Here is a 20018-nt window from a genome sequence, read left to right on the forward strand (position 1 = left end):
TGCAGCAGAGCTGTTCCCAGTGTGTCTTTGTGGTCAGTCATTTGCAGCAGGAACTGACTCATCACATCCCACTGCTGCTGGGATTTTTTCCCATTCTCTGGTGGGGCTACTCCTTTCAGAGCCAGGTTGCTCAAGCACAGCTTTTTAGCTCCCTTGAAACAAAATTCTGTCCCTGCATCTGATCATTTTTGGTCATCTGTGAAATGTGGAAGGATATTGCTGTCTGAGCATCCACATCTCTCTAAAGGATTGTAGGGCAGGGGTTTGTTCCCTCAGGGAAGGACTTTTCGCAGCAGGCAGTCTGCCCCTCCTGCAGTCCAGGCTGGTGTCAGGGGCACCTCAGTGCTTCTGCCTTTTTGATGTCCCTGCCACGCTTTGAGGTGAGACCCACTGCTGCGGGGCTGTTGAGTTGGAAATAGAAGGTGCTTTCACAGCCAGAGGATATGGCAACATAGAAGCATAGAATAGTTTGGGTTCGAGGGCACCTTCGAAAGTCATCTAGTCCAACCGTGTTCTTTTCGACCCCTGATTCTGCAGTTTGGGTGCTGGTTGTGTACCACGACACAAAACTTGTATTTTCTTTTGAATGCACAATTTAAGGTTTGTCCCCTCAGGAACAGAGGAGGTATGTCATTGTGGGGTCAGATGCCTCTGTTTTGGAACCAGGAGGAGAAAAAGGCTTGAAGTGAACGTATGCAAAACAACAGGGCCTGCAGAGTGCTGAAGAGAGTGGTTATCAGCCCCAACATGACTCTTTGATGGATGCTGTACCCCTGCTGAAAACAACATTTGTTCTAGCCCTGGCTTCAGCGCACCAGAACGCCTCTCTCCACCCTTACTTATTTTTAATCATTGCTGTGTTTTGCTCTGATGAACTTTGCTGGCAAATACCTGACTTAGCCTGCCTTGAAGTAAAGCCAATCTTAAAGGCGTACAGATTCATTTGAGAGAAAAAGTTGGTTTTCCTCCTATTTCCTCCTCTTTTCTTCCCAAAAAGACCTGGGAAGGTCCCAGCTCTGTCTCCTCCAAGCTCCCCCTGCAATGGGTGCATCCAGTGCAGTCCCTCCGGACGCACATGCTGTGTGGTTTAGTGTTCCTTCAGGAAGTTGCTCCCTGTGCATCTAGCGGAGACCATATGCCACAGAGCATATGCTGTGCTTTGGTCTGGCAAGAGCTGCAGGCTGTGTCCAGCTGGGATTGCTGACGTGGCTGGGCTGAGGACAGCAGTTGGGCTGAGTTATCACACCCTGCCACTCTCTATCAACTCTGAACATCTTCTCCTTTCTAGCGGCTGGGGTAGTTACTCTGTGCTGGATCTGAGTTTTTGTCTCATAATGCAAAATGCTAACATGCTTTTCTTCCTTGGAACAAAACAGATGATTTTTTTTTTACCCATGGATTTACTAAAAAATGAAGAGCATCCCAAGGTTTAAGGCACCTGAAACTGCATGTACTCATGCTGAGGTTTCCAGTTGCAGCCTAGTAAGGCTGGGAGAGTGGATCACTGAGATGTGAGGTGCTTGTATCCTTACTATTATGTTAATGGCCTTGCTCTGTTTTTGCCTGGAAGTTGCAGCCATTCCCCAACCATACATTGTTGTGAAGGGTTTCAGTATTGGTGAAACCCAGGATGGGGGTCAGGGACAACAAGTGAATCTGGAATATTGTTGAACAGATGAAATGTGCTAAGTGATGAGTGCGACGTGATTGAGATACCTTAGCACGGGGAGCTAAATCACTGTCTACCTGCTTGATAATGTAATAACTGAAGAAAACTATAACATGCCTAGCTGTTATGGTGTGTTACGGGAAACCAGCTTTATAGATGTTACATTCTACCCGTGTTTCATCTGTGATTGTGGAGGAGGAGCTGCTGCTGATAGAAGGCATCGTAGCAGCTGTCTATTGAATTGCTGTAATTTCTGCTGGATAAGGTGGTCACAACCTCTGTGCATTCACTGTGAACCTGAGGATGCTTTAGCAGACGACAGAGGATGTGACAGGAGCAAATTGCTGGGGTCAGAAATAAGAAGGTTTAAGTACCTGGTTTCTGGCCACAACTCATGCACTGTGAGATCAAAGAGATCTGTTTTTTTTGTAGCTTCTGTTTTCTGTGTTTTCTGATAGCAGAGGTTGAAGTAAGAGTCTCTGGATGAAAATCAGGAGCCGTTCCTGTACAGGCAGTTACCAGTAGTATTGTTACAGTCCCTTTTGGCCCTGAATCCAGGATAAGGGTGAATATAGTCTTATTACATTTTCAGCCTTCTTTTGTCAGTAGAGGTTTCTCATTTTTATGTGATAAAGAGTAAAGGTGCATGAGAAATCTGTGTCTGGTCTTGCTCTGCATCATAAAGCACTTTCTTGGCTCCTTTTAGCTTGTAATGCTGCTGTGGACACTTTATGTGTAGAAACTGGAGACTGCAGAAGACAGACCTATTTGCAGCCTTGATCACTCCTAGCCCTTGATTAAAGTCCTTTATAAGCATTTTACAGAGGAGGTAAGTATCACTATCTGTGTTCAGCAGCTGGGGAAACTGAGGCGTGGATGGAAGATGGTGTCCCTGGAGAGACCTGAAGGTGAGATGTCAGCCTTTCCCCTGTGTAACACCCTCTGGACCCTGCTAAAATCACCTGTCCAGAAGGCAGCTTGCAGTAGTCATGCACAGTGTGTCTGTATTTCTTAAACCTTCAGTGATATGGGTACAGGAGTCTCACTTAAATGTGAACAATCTGGCATTTTCCCTGAACAAGAGGCTTAGGTTACAGGCAACATATATTGTTGATTTGATTGCCTTCTTTAACTTATTAAGGAATAGGCTAATTAACTGTCAGAATTACTGAAGGAAGCATCCCGTATTCTTTGACCTGATACACGTACGGAGTCCCAAGGTCAGGATGAAGTTTGCAATCAGGAAGGTTGGAAGATAAGGTTTCTTATGCAACCCTGTCAGCTCATTTTGGCAAGCTGGGGGAAGAGCACACTCTCCTTTTTGCTGGTGTCATGGTTTAACCTGAGCTAGCAGTACAACCACAATAGCCACTCACTCACAGCCTCCGCATCCCCCCAGTAGGGGAGCGAATTGAAAGGGAAGGGAGAAACTTGGATTGAGGTAAGCACAGTTTAATAAAATAACAAAATACTAATACACTACTAGTAAATATATATATACAATAGAAATATAATATAATATAAAATAAAAGATACTCAATGGAATTCCTCATGAACTCCATCCACACTGAGCAGCCAGTCTCAGGAAACAGCACCTGGTTCCAAACAGCTCATTCTGAAGAGAGAAGAGAATAAAAGGCAGAAGGGCCCAGAAACCTCTGCAAAACAACAAAAGGCCTAATTTAACGTCCCAAATGGAACTCCCCTGGCTCCGACAAAAACACCGAAGAAGGCGAAGAAGCACGAGAGAGACTGGAAGATCCCAGCTCTCCTTAAATACAAAGCATGATGCTAATGGGATGGAATACTCTTATTGAGCAGTCTGGATGTCAGTCAAGCTCTGCCCCATCCATGACCCCTTTCCTTGATGCCTCACACCTCTGGGCAGAGCACTCAGAACATCCTTGGCTCTCAGACCAGAGCAATTAAAAACATTAACTCTGTACTGGGGTGTTATCTCATGTTGTCAGGCTAAGTCCAAATAATGACCATGCTAGCTATGAAAAAGAAAGGCTTCTAACTGCATGAAGGAAATGAACTCATTTGCAGTCAAACCAGCACAGCTGGGTGTTCTTCCCTCACATCCCAGCCGCTGCTCCGAGAGGCAAAACAGAAGCCCGACTTCCATACTGTTTGTTTCACTAAGTGGCAGATGCTGGCACTTTCTTTCTAAACTTTTGGTGGTTTGCAGTAACATTGACTCCCGTAGTGCACCGGTTCCTAGCAGAGTGCAGATGTTTTTTGTCAGCTTTGGCCATCTTTCAAGCCTATAAATATTGCCTTTAATAAAGAGCTGTGGTGAAACAGGGCTGTGATTTATGAGTGAGGCTGTGCAAGTTGGCATGGCTGTTGAAGTAGCGTTGTATGTGGAAGGCTGTCTAGATGTGTTAGCTCGCCTGGTAATTCTTTGCTCTTTTCAATTGTTAGAACTGGGAGTTTGAAACCAGTTGTGCCTGACTAGAATGGACAAGGAGTTGCTTGGTGTGTGTGTCAGAGGACTGTGGAATTTACTTTCAACACAAGTTTGGAGTAGACCAAATTTAGAGAATTTCAGACACTGGCTAGTGCTTTTGGAAAGGGCTGAGGAGGCACTTCCTACAGCAACAGTCTCAGGAGGGGCATTTTTTTGTTTTCTAGGGTAGCTGGTGGTCAGTGATAGGAATGCGGTTGGAATTGTATTTACAGTATTTATTCCCCACTGGACTACTGAGACTGAGCCCCTTTTGTTTTAGCACCTTACTTTTTACACTGAAATAAATCAGCAGTACTTGCAGGAACAGGTTAGACGTCTGTTTTCCCTAGATACTTGTTAAAAAGTTGTACCCACAGCACAGATGTGTGATACTTTTAGTGTTCTAACAGTACTAGGAGGTTGGAAAAAAAAGGTGAAATGGGTAAGTCTCTTTCCTGTAGGAGCACTACACACCTCCTTCTCTTGAACCACGCATGGGAAGATATGTAGGACACAGGTAATGATTTGTGTGGAAGGAGGCATGCAGAATAGCAGAAGATTCGTATTTTAAGCTCACAATGTATGAAAAGAGTGAATAATTGGCTAGCAGACATTTCAGTAAATGGTTAGATAAGAGCTACTGGAGCGCAGTGATCGGTTGTTCTAACTGTGGTTTGTCAAGCTTGAAGATTACAGTGGTGTATGAAACTGTGGTATGTTGAAGTGCTGTGTTTAAAGTAATCTTTAACTCATTCCACTCATATCTGCCCTGCACATGACCCCTGCTGATAGTTCATTAGCCGTATGTAAATGAAGATGTAGTGGAAAGAATTTTGTATAGTGTGTTTTTTAGAATAGAAACGCTGTCAAGAGCACACACACACACACACACACACACACACACACACACACGCACGAGCTGAGATTTTGCAAGAATTTTCATGCCAGTGTATGAGAAAAGCTTTTCAAAAGTTAAAAGCCTGCCAGTGTGCAGGGGTGTGTATGTGGGGATGCACTTTCTGGTGCGGAGGGCTCTTGCCTCTTTACGGGGAGAAAGCAAAATAGACACACAGCTCAGCCAGAAGTTTCCTACTGTAATAGAGGTGGGAGCAATCCACAAATGCATGATTTATGTAAAGTGCCCTGAGACTGACTTTGAGCAGCCAGTGAGGGAAATCATTGCTACCACAAGGGAGCAGGAGGAAAACAAGTTGTTCTGTAGGCATGCCTGGGTGGCTTGTGTCTCTGTCCCATTCCCCAAACTGGATTCCTTGCTCCAAGTCCTGCTTTTTCTAGTGGTTCTTCCCCATGGGATGCCCGCTGCTCATGGGCGGCACGGAAGCTGCTGAGACTTCTGCAGATGTTTTTTTAGTTTTGGAGAGTTGTAATGTTTCCAGGGCAACTGGGGAAGAATGAGGAAGGGACTTGTGCTGAGTCAGCTTGGACTACTGAACACCCTGGCTTGCTCGTGGCATTTTTGCCTTTACACTGGCTAATGGCCTACTTTTACAGGGACCCCTTCAAGCCAAATAAGCAACTGGGTTGAAAAATACTAGTGCAAGAAGCAAATGAGGAGCCAGTGTTGTCAGGTGCAGTTGTAGGCTGATAATAGCCAATAGCTCTCTGAAGTAAGCACAAGTTGTGGACACTCAGGACACTTGGAAGGTGAGTGCAGAGCAGAATGTGTTTCTGGGCTGGAAAGCCCATATTTGGGTCTCCATGTTAAACTCTCTTAACCTCTGATGACTGCTAAATAAATGTCCCTGTTCTACACAGCTCCTTCAATTAAGTGGAATTTGCTGTATTGTTTAATCTTGCCTCTGTACCATTAATTGCTTTGTATTCTAAGAGGAATCAAATCCTTCTTGAAACTGTAATGTCATCTAATTTTTCTTCTTTCCATATTCTCTCTGTTTCATAGCAATGCTGAACTGCAGAATGTGGTGTTAAATTCCAGTGCTGCCATGGGGAGCAATGAACTCCAGGAGAAAGATGCCACCAGAACCCTTGGCCATGATCTCAGCAATGGCAGCAGCAGCAATTTGGAAGCAGCCAGGCGCCTGGCTAAGCGCCTCTACCATCTGGACAGATTCAAACGCTCTGATGTGGCAAAGCATTTGGGTAAAAAGTATGTGCTGATATAAGGCCTTTGGCCATGTTGTTCTTGCTGCTTCTGGAGAGGTTTTCTCTTGAATTATAACCTTTACTTATTTATTTGTTTGTTTAAAGCAACGAATTCAGCAAGCTTGTGGCTGAAGAATACCTTAAGTTTTTTGACTTCACAGGCATGACGCTGGACTACTCGCTCAGGTACATGCCCATTTGCAGACCTTATGTTCTTGTTTCAGTAATGGTGCTATTTGCTGTATTGTCTTGATTGAAGTGGTTGTCCTTTGCGTGCTAGAGAGGGTGAAGAGAGGGTTGTGACGTGTTTTGGAGATGGAGCTTTTCTCTTCTGTTTGGCTTGGCGTGCTGCCATACACTGGAGTGCTGTTGGAGCCATGGCGTTTCCTGAAGAGGGAGGTCTTTGGGTGGACTTGCTTAGTGATGGTCCTTGATGCAGAGGAGGTGGAGAAAAATAACAAGTCACTTGGTAAACAGGGGACTTGTAGTCTGTCAGGTGCTGCTCAGGAATGAAGTTCTTGCTCACAGCTGAGCTACACAGACTTTTTGGCTGATGCCCTTTGGAGCTTGCTTTGCCTGACTGCAGTGCACAAAGACAGGGCCAGGTAGGTCGGCAGCCCCTCTCTCCATGTCCCTCTGAGGCACCCAAGAATGTGCAGAACAGCAAAAGCTTCCACGTGGAAAATGCTGTTGAGAGTTTGGTAGCTGCTAGTGTGGGTGTTTGAAAACCCAGCCCTTCAATTTTCCTTCCTTTTTACACTTGAATTAGGCCTCAACAATGTTTTCGTTTGGTTGGGTTTGGGTTTTTTTCTTAGGAGGCGAAACACCAAGTTTGTGTAGCAGTGGCTACACAATTAAATGGGATTTAAAGTGAGTTTAAATAATCTGACTGAGGTTACTGAAGTGGGTTGTTGTTGTTTTGTGTTGTTTTGTTTTGTTTTGTCGTCGTCATTGTTGTTGTTGATTTGGGGGTTTTTTATTTGTTTGGGTTTTGTGGGTTTTTTTGGTTGTTGTTTTTTTGTTTGTTTGTTTGTTTGTTTCTAATGAAACAAAACCAGCAGGTCTGCAGGCACTTGCTAGTCCCCTTGCAAATGCATTTCCAGGTTGCTGACTCCAGGAGGCCATGGCAGACCCCAAGAAAAGCCCGGAGTCCTGCCTGCCAAAGGTGGCTGGAAGGAAATGTGCCTGCAGAAGAGTGAACCGGCTGCTCCCATGTTGGGGAATGGAGCTGGAGCCCTCACTCAGCACAGGGCAGGAGCAGCTGGAGTGGTGGGAGGTCTGTGGCTCCTTCCAGGTTTTAGCAGCCCTGAAGTGCGATGCTAAATATAGACATCTTTTAAATGGTGAAATCCAACACCTAATTGCTTTGTGACACATATTTAGGAGGTCTCTGCTCCGAGTAGATTTCCAGTTATTATTAATAGTCATGACCTTCTCTGAAATATGCCCTGGCTCGTGTGGGACTAGGACACACCAGGGGTTTGCTGAGATTTCAGGGCTGGCTGCAGTCACTGCCGGCTGTACACCCTGAGCAGGCAGCAGAAACCAGGGAGAGAGCATCATCCCGAAGCCTGGGGCAGCTGAGGCGTGCCGCTTCCGGCTTGTAGGGAGTGAGAGGTAACCGTCCTGTTGCTGCTGGCTTGCTGATGGGCTGTGGTTTGTTAAGCATATTGGAGCCTGTGGTGGCAGCCCAGACCCACACTACCCCCAAGCTGTGGGAGGCTGTTGTGCAGTGTGTATCACTGTGGGTAGCAAGTCTGGGACATGGGGAGGGTTGTTCTTTTGTCGACCTGCTCTGCTTCCACATCATGGGCCTACGTCACCCATGCATCTCCCGAATGCATCTTTCGTGTCCTCTGCAGGACTGCAGGAGGTGGAGAGGTGGAACCACTGCTTCAGCCCCTCTCAAAGTCCATCCTGGTCCTCCCAGTGGTTAAAAACTTGCCCTGGTGGCCCTTGGCCACAGCATCGTGCTCTGAGAGCAAGGAACCTGCCTTTTTTCTGTAGCAAATGCTGTTTCATCAGTTGCCTTTCCAAGGCAGCTTCCAGAGGTGGGTAAAGGTGCTGAAGAGGAGTAGAGGGTGTAGGTCACTGATGTATGGTGTGGGCAGGGGCTGTTACTGGAAAAAGCCAGAGCTGTAGGAAGAGTAAAAATGGCTAGTTGTCAAAATGTCCCATGGGGGCATGAGGTAGGGAGAGAAGGAGAGGAGAGGAGAGGAGAGAGGAGAGGAGAGGAGAGGAGAGGAGAGGAGAGGAGAGGAGAGGAGAGGAGAGGAGAGGAGAGGAGAGGAGAGGAGAGGAGAGGAGAGGAGAGGAGAGGAGAGGAGAGGAGAGGAGACGAAAGATCCTGTGAAGAGTCAGTTATACCTACTTGTGAATTGAGTTATTTGCAATACATTACATGTGAAATTAAGTTATTACCAGGCAAATCACGCTCTGTATGGGTGTGAGATCATTGCAAGTACAACCCATCTCTGACCTTACATCAAAGAGAAAAAATTAATGTTTATTCGTCCAGGCTAGATAGACATAAATGTTCCAGCAATATATTCCACACCTTTCAGATCTAGTGTTAGTTTCAGTCTCATGGGGTATTTAAAAATTGTCTATTATGCACTCATTTTGTATGCTGTCTTGCTTTGGACCCAGAAAGTTTGTGTTTTCAGGCTTTTCTTGGAAGCATCCTGACAATGAGCGTAGGCTTATACTGCTGAAGTCATCTCTTGGCTCCAGGATGTGGGGTTTTTGCAGAAGTTCCTTGGCTGCGAGGCGAGTTTTTCTAGCAGGAAGAATAGTGACGTGATTAAAGGGAGGGGTGATTAAGTGTTGGATGAAGAGTGGAAGATGTATATGTGTCCTGCCTCTTCGCACAGGCTCACTGGCTGCATCAGCCTGCGCCCTGGATTGTCAGGAACCCAGGAGGGCCTGGTTGCTCCTCCTGCTGTTGAAGTGCAGTATGAGATGTTAAAACTCCTTTGCCCTCTTCCCCAGATGTTTTCAGCAGGTCATGCTGCAAGGTCATTGGTGTGGTCGTGGCCATTCTGGTAGGTGACCCACCAGAAGGAGGACCACACATTTGGTATGGGCTCTTGAGTCTGCAATGCAAAGGCCTTACTTCAATGTCTGGAGTAGCTCCTCGGATTTGGATGGGAATACTAATGAGTGTAAAGTTAAAAGATGCAGGGTGACAGACAATTAGAGAAGGACAGAGAACACCCTGGATGTCTGTCATGCATAAACAACACCAGCTCAAGTTCCTTCCCCAAAGAAAAGAAAAATATTAAAAATAAGAACAGCTCCTTGAAGTGGTATGATTGCTTATTAGTTTGTATGTTCTGTGACTGAGACCAGTGGTAATTTAACTCCTGCTTCATTTACTATAATGGTGGGATTAACTGCACATGGCATAATAGCCCATTTTCCTAGAAAGGCTTCTTGGAAGCAAATGTCTGGCATGTACTTATATACTTCCTACTGTGAAGTGTGCTTTGCTCTGTGCACTGTGTAAGGCAAAAAGAGATTTATCACTTTAGTTTCACCTTTTTTTCTGTTCTTCTAATAGGAGTTTCTTTAAAGCCTTTTCACTTATTGGAGAAACTCAGGAACGAGAGAGAGTTTTAATCCACTTCTCCAGCAGATACTACCAGTGCAACCCCAACACTATTTCTTCTCAAGGTAACTTTGTTTCTGTCCCTCTTCCTTCATCCTTGTCTTCAATAGCATGTATGGTGCATGCCTAAGAATTGAAGGTGTTTAATAGAAGTACTACACTTTAGAGGCTGCCAGTTGTGAGCATTGAAACCCTTCACGTTCTCCAAACATAACTGTGGTAAGGCAGTGAAAAATCTGTATTTATCCCCAGTCAGGAAAGGTGTTTAAGCATCCTCAGTGTAAAGCCTCAGTTGTAGCATCTCCAGATTTGAATGTCCTCAGTTGTGGTTTCTGGTCTCACTGACTTCCAGCATGTGGGTATCTGTACTCTAGCTACATACATGTAGATGTGAATAGGTCCCATCTCAGGTGGAAAAGAAACTGTTTACTTTCTGTGCTCCATTCAGCACTTGCATCTCTGCGTGCACAGGCAGCAGTCATGCCAGTTCTTGCCAGTTGTGGGGGTGAATTTTGGGTGCTGTATCCAGACCCTGGCATGGTTTCATCTCGCCTAGCTAACATCACTCAGAGTGCTGCCTTCTTGCCAATGTTTCCAGTAATTTTGGAAATTTATGGCGGAAGCAAACAAACACATGGATCAAACCTGAGAAGGCTGGCATTGGAGAAGAGGACGAGCTGTCCGCTGACATAGCTGATTTGTTCAGCCAGCCACGCCAGCAGAGACATGCAGCCCCGTGATGGCAGCGCCGGCTAATCACACACTGAGAAAGGGAGAAGGGCAAGAAAGAAAGTAAGCACAGTCTCAGCTGTACCTTTAGTCTCAAGTGTAAGTGAGAAGGAGCTGCCACACTTGGAGGTACTGTCACAATTCATTACCCCTTGCTTCGTGACCTGCCTCTGTTGCACTAAGGTGATGTTTGTTCGCTTTGCACTTTACTGGATGGCATGCAGGAGAGAGGAATAGGTAGTGGTAAGACAGGATCTGCCGCCATGCTGTTCCTGTCCTCTTCCTAATGCATTTCTTGTTTCAGGACTCAGTCGTGTAGAACAGGTGTGTCATGTCCAGACCGAAATAATGACAGGCATGTTGATGTGGCAGCCTTAGTCTAGTCAGGGTACAGAAGGGACATTGCCACTTCTGAGCCTTAGTAAGCATTTAGAATAATGTGAGCCCTCCAAATTTTGTGCTGGATTTCACATAATTTTGATGCTGTATTTCTGCTGCCAGTAGTCGAATGCTACACTGCAGAAACACGGTGGTGGTTTCTTTTGATGGAAATCCAGGGTTGCATTTGGCTTTCTCTTTTCCCTTTTCCATCCTCTGGATGCATTTGTGGTTTGGAAATGAGAGGAAGTGCTACTCTAGAGAAATGCATAGACTTGGAGTACCACAGCCCCAGAATCAAGCTACTTCAAACTTACTACTGCTAGTAATAATAGATCTCTCATTTCGTGGTCTGCTACGGTTCAGCCACATTGCTTGGGTGCTGGGGCCTGTACAAACGTCATAAGAACACATGATCCATATGTTGGGGAACATCTTTTTGTAATGGCTTCATCTTGCACTAATTTAAGCCTGCTGTAGTCACACTGGCTGTGAGATATATCTATCCTTATCCTCCATTCCTCTTCCTTCACTGCACAGAGGGACCTGTGCATAGTCATTATCCGGACTCATCTGTGAAGATTTTTATGCACATCTCCCTTCAGTGTGTGAATGTCTCAAAAATTATTCTGTGTCTTTATGACACCCCGGTGAAAGAAGGGAAGGTGGCACCGTGTGCTTATGAACAAGAGAATGGAGAACATATTTTTCCTAATGTGTTCCTCATGTTTGGAAACTGGCTAGAGGCATTTGAATTTTCAGAGGTGATAAATGGCACCATGGCCACTATCACCTTTGTCCGGATTTGTTCACAGCCAATACACTTCAGATTTTAAGAGAGGTACCTGGAAAATGAGGATTGTGAAATTGGTGTCCACTTTTGCAAATTACAGTTTACACTCTAAGTCTGCCACAGTTACTCTGAGGATGGAGCTAGTGATACAATCTGCCTCTACTGGCTCATTGTTGAGGGCCTTTGCTAGAGGACCACCTTAGAAATCACTGGAGCACTCTCTACCCAATATGGAGCCAAGGTAGTGTAAACCACTGACTGAAGTTCTCCAAAATTCAGTCTAATTGAGCCCTCAGTGAGTGAGCCAGAGAGGAAGAAGACAGGATACCGTGTGGTACCCACTCTGCACACAAGAATGGGTGTATTTTACTCTTCCCTTTCTGCCCTGAATTAAATGAAAAAGAGGGAGTTGATTCAGGCTGTGGTATTGGTATTAGCAAGCAAAGGGTGACAGTGTGGCTTCCTGTCTGGTTTGCTTCATCCATGGGTGCTGCAAGATAGTTTTGACAGTCATTAAAAGATGAAAGAAAGGCTGTTCTGGCTTGGCAGCTGTGGGATGACTTCACCTTCATGTGTTTAATTATGTGTATTTCTTGATAAAGCAGATTCTCGTTAAGGGAACAAACTCAGGCTATGAAGCTCAGTTTCAGCTGTTCTTAAAAGTCCAGACATGGGTTTGCATGTGACTGCTTATGTCTCTTTCTGCAGATGGAGTTCACTGTCTCACGTGTGCCATGATGCTGCTGAACACAGACCTGCATGGCCACGTGAGTATGTGCAGCTTTGTGCAGACTGTTGCTGTCAACATTGTGCTTGGAGTGGGTGGTCTTGTGACAGCAGAGTCCCCTTGCTGGTAGCCTGCTACTAAAGCACCCCTGCAGATGGCAAACAGTGAGAAGACTGCACTGCCAGCCTGATGTCTTGGGCAGGGCATTCCAGCAGGTCCAGATCAGTCATGTGTAAGCCGGCATTTTGCCTGGCTTTGCCATAATGTCTCAGGATGCTCCTTGTCCTCAGGCCCCTGTCTTTCTGGTGTACTCTCCATCCTTCCCTGGTTACACTGGCCTGGCCAGGAAGCTGTGGCTGGTTTTGGGTTCCCCTTTCCATTATGTAAAAACACTTGGGAAGGCTGAAGAAAGAAGGGAGGTGAAGAATTGCTGAGAAGGTCACAAGGGGAAGGTGATGTTTGCAGGCGTCCAGTTGCAAGGTGGAGATCTGGTGGAAGCAGTGTTCTGCTCAGCCAGGGTAATGACAGGTGTGCCCAGAGCCAAGGGAGTGGAGGGGGGCATGAGCATTCTGAGTGGGAGCCTTGTGTTCCCCCACTGCACACCACTACATGCCCAGGGGAAATATTATTCCAGTTTGAGTCGTCTTAGTCACACTGGTACAGGGTGCCAGCAGCCCTCAGATGTGTATTTCAGCACCTGTAATGCAACATGCCTGCCATGCATGGTGTTCCCATGCTGATGGGAGGCTTCCTGCATCCTGGCATCAGGACAGAGGGGAAAACACAGGGAGCATGGCATGATACCATGCAGGAGCAGTGGCTTCAGCCAGGTGGCTTTGGGGCTTGTCTACACTGAGCTCCATTTGTTGCTGACATACTGATCGTAAGTTTGGACACTTTAATTTCACAATAAGCTCAACTGCTGGTACAGCTGTATTGCAGCTGCCTTACCTTCAGTTCACACTTTCCTTAACTCTTGTGGACAAACTCTTACTTATCTATTTATTCATCCCTGTCTTGCCACCTTTAATTCTCTTTGTAACTAAATAATGTATGCTAGCTGTGTCTTGGAGATAAATGCTTGCGTCTCTGCAGGGAGGTCATCACCCAAACTGTGATGCTAGGGACTTCTAAGGTATCTCTAGACTGCCAAGCACATCTTCCAGAACCTGTGTGACACTGTGTGGAGATGTTAGCTTTGGTCCTGGGGCAAACCAGCCATTCCTCTGCAATGCCAATTATCTCCGTGGGTGACATGAGCCACACTGCTGTTGGTTTTGGTCAGCGTGGGGAAGCTGCAGACTGTGGTGTGGAGGAAACAAAGAAACAGGCTTAAGTCTGTCACAGGGAGGAAGGAAAGCATTTGCAGGTCTACTAGAACAGCTCCGGCCTGCACCCAAGACTGCAGTTACAAGTTGTGTTCTGCAAGCTTAGCAACCAGAGAGCCAGCGTTCCAGCCAGACTATGTTGTCAGGAGCCTTGCTCATGCGGGAAGCAGTGCATCTTTCTAGCGTCCCTGCCTACCTCTTTCTTCTGTTCTATGCTGGCTATAGGCTACGGTATCTTCCTTTGTGGCTAGATGAGGCTAACAGTCAAGGTTTGCTGGTTTTGTTGCTCTCCCTGATCATACATTATGGAAAGGAAATAGAGGATGGTGCAGTCCAAGCTATAATATAACTATAAAATTGCATGGCCTGTATTACTAACTGATGCACTTCTTTGGGCTTCACTCCTGTGTTAATTTGGGATCTTGCTTCTGCCCCAAGTCACTGTTGGTGTAGCAAGCTCTTCTGTATTTCTGCAGCCAAGGCATACCCTTACCATGGAGAAGTCATCTTCACCCCTTCTCCCGACTGGCAGCAGTGGCATCCCCAAAGATACCATGGTCATCACAGGGCCTTGTCTTCCCTCTGTTTTTACCATGTTTCACAGCTCATCCCAGGTTGCTTCCCTTCCCTCATATCTCTCTGGGCTCCTTTTTCACCAGCTCAGTGTTGTCATTGCTGCCCCCTCACAAGGCTCCCTGCATGTCAAGTGTGGGACTTTAGCACCTGAGGCAAAAAGTGACTGAGTACAGACACAGTCTCTGAGGGGTGACGAAGACTGGAATCCAAGAGCAGTTTAGGACACCTTCAAGACTCCAAATGGAGCAGTTTGTGTCCTACATGGACATGGCCATTCCTTTCCCGCTTGTGGCTCAGTTGGGCAATTTTTAGTCTCAGAATTAGACAGAAAGAGAGAAAAGAGAGCAAAAAGTCCAGGCAGCCTCAGCCTGTGAATCAGAAAAGGTAGTGGCTGCTCCTGGGCATCTTACTCCAATTCAGAACAGTTGCTACTGGAGGGGAGCATTAGGAATCGTAAGAGCGAGGTCTGGAAAGGGCCTCAGTTGGCTATTTCCTTATGCCCCACAGCAGGATATAGTAGAGCTTTTCCATTAGAGGGTGGTAGAGACTCTGGAGACATGGAGATGTAAGGCACCATTAAGATACCTGGCAATTTTATCATCACCCTTTTCATTACCCTCCTGTATTTAGCTGCTTTCAGATGGCTGTGTGGGACTTGGGGTCCAAATGCACCTTCCCTTTTCTAACTATATTCACACGAGGATGCTTGTCTCCGAGTAATCTTGGGAATGTCTTCTTAGTGCTGCCTGTGATGGGATTAAATGGGAGCAGGGAGTTGCAGTTCATCTGATGTTGCTTATTTACATCATTTTGGAAAGCAGCGTGAATATGATGCTGTGTTTCTCTGCCATCCCTTCCAGAACATTGGGAAAAAGATGACCTGCCAAGAGTTCATTGCTAACCTCCAGGGGATGAATGATGGCAAAGACTTCCCAAAAGGGCTGTTGAAGGTAAGGAATGATCTGCAGAACACGGGTTTCATTTTTAGTGAGAGGTGGTTCAAAACAGAACACCCTGCTTGCATTTTCTGAATCTTAATTGTCAAACAGGACAAACAATGGGCATGTTTCCTCTCCCAGAATATATATAATATAAATAGTGTTTATTCTGCTGTTTTCCCACTTGCCTTCACTTGATTGTGGTAGAGACTGAACGCCATTAAGGCCAGCTCCAGAGCTGCGTGTCTTGTAAGCTCAGGCAGTCACGCCATCCCAGAGTACTGTCTCCTCATTAAAGCAGCCAGAAGCAGCCAGTTGGTTCTAACTATTGAATATGTAAGGACTAATCCTCATCTCTGCCTGTCTGGAAAGCGTGTGTGTTTTTTCATCAAAGGTACTTTGTGGTTTTCACATTAGAGCAGGAGATGTAATTTGAGATTAGAATGTGTTGTCTGGCACAGGCTGATTTGCTTCAGGTTTTGTTCATTAAGTTTGTGCCAGGAGTTAAATCTGAAGAACAGGCAAAGAGGCTGAGCAGGATGAATCTTGTTTCATTGTCGGTAATAATAAGAATGTTTCGTTTCTCTTTTGCCTGATTGCTGGCATGAAGCCACAGTCTGTCTGAATGAAGAGAGGAGCGCATACACTAGAGTTAATAATATTTTTTTTTTTTTTGGTAGTGGAAATAAATATGAGAGGTTGCTTCATCTGAGAGCTGGAGTAAATCAAAATAACTGCAGTCTCTTTTGTGGGTTTCGTGTCAGGCCCATTGTGAAATGTGGATGTACCTGCATAGTTAAAAGTGGCAGACTTTGTTTTCCAGTATTGGTAATTTCTTCAGTTTCTCCAGCCTCCTTGGGAAGCTTTTTGTTGTGTCCTCCTGCCTCAGTTCAGAGTTAGGAATTTAAACTTAACACCCTCGTTTTTAGATTTAGGGTCTTTATTTTTAAAATCTGGATACAGATTATTCATCCGTCAGCAGCAATGCTTAATTTTTTTTTTTTTTTTCCAAAGACTCTTAGTCTACCATAGAGAGATGTGTTGAGATTAATTTGCAGCCTAATTACAGCTCTTATTGAAGAAATAGGTCTCCAGACTGTGTTTAAATAACCTTCTGAGTGCACTGATGAGAGAATTCCACTGGCGCTCACCTGCTCTTTATTTTCCTGCTGACAAAATTATGCGGTTGGGGCTCTATCTTGCTGTTTAGCACTGACCTGCTAATGCTAAGGCTGCCGGGCTGTTCGCAGCCTTGTTCAAAGCAAGGACTGGGGTTTGGGATTTTTTGGATGTAGCAGGATGGAAGAAACTCAATGTCGGAGTCCTGCCTCATTTGAGGGTTTTTGCCTGTTTTCTGCATGCTGCCCTCATGTCTGCAGACAGAGGTGTGGCACCCAGCCTCAGCCTTTTATCTGGCTTATCTGAAGATTTGCTGATGTTCTGCCCCTTGTTGTTTTAATTTGTCAGTGGAGAGGAGTGGAGTGAGTAGTAGTAATTGTTCATTTCAGTAGCTACCTCACTTTATCTGCAGCAGCTACCCTGCCACTAGATATGTGATTACAAAGACTTAGCAGAAATTACATTTGCATTAGTCTCAATAAATTAAATTCACAGAGCCCTGCTTCAGCAGAGTGCCAAAGTGCATATGGCTTGCTGGTGCATTAGCAGTGTATCTACCTAGCATTGATGAGGCTGGGAGCCATCTCCTCATGTCCTTCCCCAGCCCCTGGAGAAGAAAGACTCTTTCCACAGGGTGGCAGTGTCCCCCCGTGAGAGCGAAGTCCTGAGCACCCATTGGTGGGTAATGCAGAGCCATGGGGAAGGGAACATGCTTTTCTGCCTCTCTGGGTTCCCTATGTTCCCCTCCTGGCTTTGCTGCACCCTGTATGAAGCTCTGCAACTCTGCTGAGCCCTGGGGCTGACCTGTGTGGTGCTGGCGGGGAAAGAAGAGGGGAGACATCTGACCAAGTGCTTATGTCTTTGCACGTAGCGTTCACCAAGGGCTTGGGAAGCTCTCTGCAGCACTTTCCATGGACGCAGTTCACAGAGTCAGGGGTGCAAATACTGCTGGAGCTATCCATGACAGTCAGCTGAAAGACAGAAATAAAATGTTGCCTTCAGTTAGTCCCATCACCCATAATGCTACTGAGCACAGAGTGTGGCCCTGAGCATTTGTTTGTCTGGGTAGGAAAACAGCCTCTCAAGTAGTAGACATCAGCGTGTCAGGAGGGACACCTCTCTCTTCTGTGTGATCAGCCTCAGAAAACTTCCGACGTGAGATCTGATTGCCCCTTTCTCTCCACTCCCATCAGGGAGCCATCTCTCTGTTTTATTAATTTTTTTCTCAACAATAAGGATGCTTTAGTGCACACCATAAGGCCTTCATGACGTGATTCTCGGGGTGTCACTGATAAAGCTTTGAGAACAGAGATTTTACTCTGACTAGAGATAGAAGTGAGAAATGCTAATATGATCTTGCTCACCTTGTGTCTTTCTGTCTTTTCATTAACACTGAAAAGAGTTTTGCTTTTGTGCACCCATTTGCACAAAGATTAACCTCTTTTTCTTCTTCCTCATTCCTTTTGTCAGATCTGAGGTTGCTTTTAATGTTGGGACCCATAAAAGCAAATATACAAAACTGTGATTAGAAGCGTGGTGCTCCCCCTGGGATAGTCTTGCAGTATTCTTATATTCAGTACTTTGCCAAAGAGGCAGGTATATATACCTTCCTTTTTATTCCATGGTAGCTCCACTTTGACCATCTGTCACGCATCCCATTAATCTGCGATCGACTGCTAGTAAAGACTAGAGGTGGAGACAGTAGCCTGATTTCCTGCTGTCAGTGCATGCTGACCTGAGCATGGTGGTTTATACTTACTGCAGGGTTGCTGTAGTCCTTCAAACTGGGGCAAATTCCTTGTAAAGGGGGTCCAGCATTCCAAGCTATGATTCTCTTCTCTGGTGTAAATAAGGAGCATCTATCTGTGCAGGTCTGGCTGGTGTAGAAGGTGAGTCAGGTCTGTTAAATCCAGGCAGATTAATGTTATTGAAAGTGAAATTTTTCTAAAGCAATAAAACGTTTTGTAATGTCTGTCTTTTGGCTCTGAGCTGTCACACTCCAAGCACACAAATTTTACATGGTATCAAGCTGTGATCAGGAATGGTGATCCTGACTTTCAGCCTTGATCTTACACTTTTCTGTGGCAAAGGTCCCTTTGTCCTGGTGAGCTGAAGCCCTGGAAGGAGTGCTAAATACCAAGAGGTGTGACTGCCTCTGTTCTAGTTAGTGCAGCAGTACTCTGCTGTGGATGGGCTCAGTGCTCACTCCTGAGGCTGATGATGAATCACATAGTTACCAGCATTTACAGGTGGTGATGAGTGACAGGTTTGCTGGGACTGAGAGAGACAAAGGGACCCAGCTGCAGCGCCCATTTTCTCTGAGCAGACGTACATAACACCCTGGATTAGCTGCTGCAGATGCTGCTGTGGAGAGTGAGGGAAGCTGGAGGAGGGATGCAGCACCACCGTGAGTGGGAGAGAGCTGAACATATCAGAAACAGTTAAAACAATTAAGTCTAACCTGTGAGTTGTTAGCCTAAGAGAATAATGACCAGACCATTGTTCATTTATTCCTGTAGAAAAGGAGGCCAGGCCTAGGGTTTGCCTACTTGGATGGGAAACAAAATCAGTCTAGGGCAGTGTCAAGAACCTCATGACTACAGTGTAGGAGCAGTTTATCTGCAGGCTAGTTCCTTCCTCCTGGGCTCACACCAGCTTTAATCTGGTACAGTGATACCATTTTCACTGATGATACCCTGCGTTACATTATGTGACCATAGCTGCCTTCAAAGCTGAGCTTCACAAGATTGTTCTGGAATGGGAAGAGAGGAGGAAATTGGCTTGGAAAGAGCCTAATTTTGGCCATGCATGCTTGCTTCATTTCCTGCAGGCAGTGCAGTCCCCATGAATGAAGTGCTGGTACAGTGCTGGCCACTGTGTCTTCCTCTTGTCACCTTGTGGCAAGGTGTGTGAGACTCTGCTCCAGCAAGGTGGCAGTGGTGAGGCCTTTCTTATGCAGGGAAACTATCTGCCCTGGCCCACAGAGAGCCTGAGTAAATGGATCTCTGCTTTTATTAGGCAGCAGCCTGGGAATTTTACTCTGTCATTAGGCTGTGTGCTAAGTACCACCTGCCCATATTGTGTTGCACAAGTAAAATGTCCTCTGCATCTGCAGTGTCTAAGATACCGCATTCATGGACTCAAGGACATCACCCAACCTTTGACATGGAGTGACTTTGGTGGCTGTGCTGCCCCATGACACAAACGTGGGATGAAAGGGGTCGTACCTGGCCGCATGTCTTCTGATAGGAGGTAGCAGCTCTTTGCTGACCCATCGTGCTGTCAGTGAGCCTCTCCATTATGTTAAAGGGCTTGGGATGCTCTATGGGGACTTGGCTAACGCCATTCTGGCAGGGGCTGCTGATGGAGGTAAGATGCCAGTCCTGCATAAAAGATCTCCTTTTTCTCGAAGGCTGTTTTTTGGCTAGACCTTATCTTCTGGAGAAGCACTGTAATGAAGTGACCAATTAAGTGAGAGTTGCTGGTGCTGAACTCTTCTGAAGAACTAGTCCTCCTCAATTTCCTAAATGATCTGAATTCTTGTTCAGGATTGCTGGAATATGCAATTTCCTGTA

At 45.9% G+C, this 20018-nt stretch overlaps 1 protein-coding gene across 8 annotated transcripts in view; it reads left to right on the top strand.

Moving 5' to 3' along the window:
• LOC309451619 (PH and SEC7 domain-containing protein 3-like) overlaps window positions 1-20018 on the top strand; it is a 112821-nt gene that overhangs the window by 36002 nt on the left and 56801 nt on the right. For 5 of the 8 annotated variants that reach the window (XM_082075494.1, XM_082075497.1, XM_082075498.1 and 2 more), the window contains 5 exons: window positions 6043-6249; window positions 6351-6431; window positions 9808-9920; window positions 12464-12522; window positions 15247-15336. In XM_082075494.1, the coding sequence (XP_081931620.1) occupies window positions 6043-6249; window positions 6351-6431; window positions 9808-9920; window positions 12464-12522; window positions 15247-15336 (550 nt within the window). Of the gene's footprint in view, window positions 1-2423; window positions 2499-6042; window positions 6250-6350; window positions 6432-7466; window positions 7522-7765; window positions 7863-9807; window positions 9921-12463; window positions 12523-15246; window positions 15337-20018 lie in introns of those variants that run through there. The other 3 variants (XM_082075499.1, XM_082075501.1, XM_082075500.1) reach the window with 3 other exon arrangements.

This window comes from Streptopelia decaocto (assembly GCF_964273445.1).
Source record: "Streptopelia decaocto genome assembly, chromosome: Z".
Lineage (NCBI taxonomy): Eukaryota > Metazoa > Chordata > Aves > Columbiformes > Columbidae > Streptopelia > Streptopelia decaocto.